Source organism: Microtus ochrogaster, chromosome 5 (assembly GCF_000317375.1).
Source record: "Microtus ochrogaster isolate Prairie Vole_2 chromosome 5, MicOch1.0, whole genome shotgun sequence".
Classification (NCBI taxonomy): domain Eukaryota; kingdom Metazoa; phylum Chordata; class Mammalia; order Rodentia; family Cricetidae; genus Microtus; species Microtus ochrogaster.
Window position 1 is genome coordinate 15,673,974 of NC_022012.1, and position 3,388 is coordinate 15,677,361.

The 3,388-nt window shown below is 46.4% G+C and overlaps 1 protein-coding gene across 1 annotated transcript in view; it reads left to right on the plus strand.

The window, feature by feature from the left end:
• Positions 1 to 3,388, plus strand: part of C5H19orf38 (chromosome 5 C19orf38 homolog) — a 20,203-nt gene that overhangs the window by 8,792 nt on the left and 8,023 nt on the right. The window contains exon 3 of the mRNA XM_013346229.2: positions 1,949 to 2,041. Within this exon, the coding sequence (XP_013201683.1) occupies positions 1,949 to 2,041 (93 nt within the window). The remainder of the gene's footprint in view (positions 1 to 1,948; positions 2,042 to 3,388) is intronic.

A 3,388-nucleotide genomic window follows, 5' to 3' on the forward strand; every position in this document is an offset into this window, starting at 1 on the left:
GCCTGCCTCTGCCTCCCGAGTGCTGGGATTAAAGGCGTGCGCCACCACCGCCCGGCTTAACTAATTCTTATAACTTATATTAGCCCATAATTCTTGTCTGTGTTAGCCATGTGGCTTGGTACCTTTTTCAGCGAGGCAGTCATATCTTGCTTGTTTTGTGTCTGGCTTCCTCTCTGTCTGGATGAGGACTGCAGACTGAAACTTCCCTCTTCCCAGAATTCTCATTGCCCACCTCTACTTCCTGCCTGGCTACTGGCCAATCAGCATTTATTTAAATACAAGTCACAAAGTATAGACCATTGTCCCACAGCATGTTGTGTTTGAGTGTGTGTGATTGAGTGTGGGTAATGTATGTATTCCTGTTTGCACACATGGAGGTCAGAGGACAATCTGAGACCCAGTCTCTCCTTATACCATGTGGAAACTGAACTCAGGTTGTCAGATTTGGTGGTTAGTGCCTTTAACCACTAAACCATTGTTTTATGGTTATTATTGCTGTGATCAAACACCAGAACCAAGAGCAAGCTGGGGAGGAAAGGGCTTATTTAGCTTACACTTCTACATCATAGTCCACCATTGAAGGAAGTCAGGGCAGAAACTCAAACAGGCCAGGAACATGGAGGCAGGAGCTAATTGATGCAGAGGCCATGGAGGGGGTCCTACTTACTGGCTTGCTCACCCTACTTTCTTTTCTTTTTTTTCTGTGTAGCTTTGGCTATCCTGGAATTTGCTCTGTGGACCAGGCTGACCTCAACTTCAGAGATCTGCTTCCTGAGTGCTGTTATTAAAGGGATGCAGCACCGCCACCCAACCTCATCCTACTTTTCTTATAGAATCCAGAATCACCAACCCAGGGATGGTACCACCCACAGTGGGCTAGACTCTCCCACTTCAATCACTAACTAGGAAATGCCCTACAGCCAGCAGGAGGTGGTGGCAGGTGCCTTTACCCTCAAGTAGTTTTCTTTTCTTTTCCTTTTCTTTCTTTTTTTTTTTGTTTTGTTTTTCGAGACAGGGTTTCACTGTGGCTTTGGAGCCTGTCCTGGAAAACTCACTCTGTAGACCAGGTTGGCCTTGAACTCACAGAGATCTGCCTGCCTCTGCCTCCATGTACTGGGATTAGAGGTGTGTGCCTCCATGCCAGGCTCACAGAGCTCTTTTTAGAAAAGTTTTCATGAAGGCTAGAGATATGGTTCAGCATTTGAGAGGGCTGGCTGCTCTCTCAAAGGACCCAAGTTTGGTTCCCAGCACCCACGTCAGGCAGTAACCCCAGTGAGGGGAACTGACACCCTTTTTTGGGCTCTGTGGGCACTAGAATGCACTGCAGAAGTCTCTTTCATCCTCCATGAATATAAATAAACATACAAATGTTTTCATTAGAATGTATTAACTATATCCAACAATGGCTATATATGTATGTATACATATATATATATATTATATATGTACACACACACACACACCCATTTGACAGGCCACCTGGATGATTCAGTGGGTAAGGACATTGCTGTCAGACCTGATGGGACCCATATGATGGAAGTTGAGAACCAACTCCCATATATTGTCCTCTGACCTCCATGTACATACTATGGTGTGTGTGTGTGTGTGTGTGTGTGTGTGTGTGTGTGTATAGGTCATTCTGTATCCTAGGCTGGCTTTGAATTCTCTAGCACATGCTAGCCTTGAACTCACAATCTTTCTCCTCACCTTTCTAAGTGATTGGTAATCCAGTCTTGGAATGGGACTACCTCCATAGAAGGAAGAAATTTTGTCACTGGTCCAGGGGAGGCCTCACTGACTGCTAATTGCCTATGTACAAGGCTCTTTAAGTTTCCAGACCCACCTGTAGTCAGGATGCTTGGCTGGGGTGTACCTTGGGTGAAGCTCCAGAAGGCACCCCCAGATGCCCTCCCACCTCCTTCACCTCCCCATTGTCTTCTCCCTCTAGCCCCCATCTGGATCATGAAGCTCTCCCTGAGCCTGGCCGGAGCCGTCCTCCTTCTCCTGGGGCTGGTGGTTGTCACCGTGGTGGTCAGGAAAGGTAATGGGGCATGGAGCAGACAAGGCCAGCTGGCAGCCTCCAACTGCTCTCATTCTTCCTCTTTCAGTTTTGAGGCAGGGTCTCACTATGTAGTCCTGGCTGCCCTGAAACCGCTGTGTGGTCCAGGCTGGCCTGGACATCAGAGATCCACTGCCTCCGTTTCCGTCCTTGGGAGTGCAGGCATTATGCCACCATGCCCAACTCTTTTTCTCGTTTCCCTTCCCCTCCCCACTCTCTTCTCCTCCCTCTTCCCTATCACGTCATTGAGGCTGATGTCTTTTTCCTTTTTTGGGGGGGGTTATGTGTATGTGGTTAGAACTTGAAATCCTCTTGCCTCAGCTTCCCAAGTACCACAATTCCACATGGACAATACCACCGTTATTTTATTTTAATGTTTTAATTTAATTTTTTATTTTATGTATATGGGTGTCTGCCTGCACGCACGCAGACACGCACGCATGCACGCACGCACACACACACACACACAATGTGCATGCAGTCTCACACATGGACAAAAGAGGGCACTGGATATCCTGTAATTGGAGTTTCAAATGGCTGTGAGTCGTCATGATCTTCAGGAGGCAAGAAGGAAGTTCAGTTCAACATGACCAAAGAGCCATGTTGGCTCAAGTTTCAGGAGTCTGACTCCAGTGGTTTATTTTCGGTATATTAAGCACAGCACAATCTGGTGAAAAATTTCCTGGTGCTAATGAACTTAACCCCATGTTCACAATGAAGCTTAACATGACATTGAAACTCTCTGTAAAGTCCATGTTACATCTTCCTAAGATGGACTCTCCAGATTGTCTACACATGACACCTTCCAAAAAGATAGGTTCTTTTTTTTTGGATATTTATTTAGTGGTTAGTGGTTATGGAAGGGAAGGAAGAAGGGAAGAAGAAGAAGAGAGAGAGAGAGAGAGAGAGAGAGAGAGAGAGAAGCTGCCTTTCCGAGAGGAAAGATAGGTTCTATACGTTGAGAAAAGCAAGCTCATGATAAGGTCTGAGGGAAGATCTGGTGCGGTCTCACCAGGCTATTAACCACGCCCACTCGCAGCCTTCCTTTGGGTTTGACATTCCAGGTTCTGCTAGGCTCATCTGTGAGCATGAGGACCACTGTGCCTCCTACACACGTGTGTGGGAACTGAGCTTGGGGCCTCTAGTAAAGCAGCCAGCAATGGCTCTTACCCATGAGCCATCTTTCTGCCTCACCAGGACTGGTTTTTCTCATCCATGTTTTCAGGAGCACAGAGACAGACAGATTGGGGAATTCTTTTTTTTTTTTTGTTTTTTTTTTTTTTTGTTTTTTTTCGAGTTTCTCTGAGTCTTGTCTATTTTGTGTTCTGT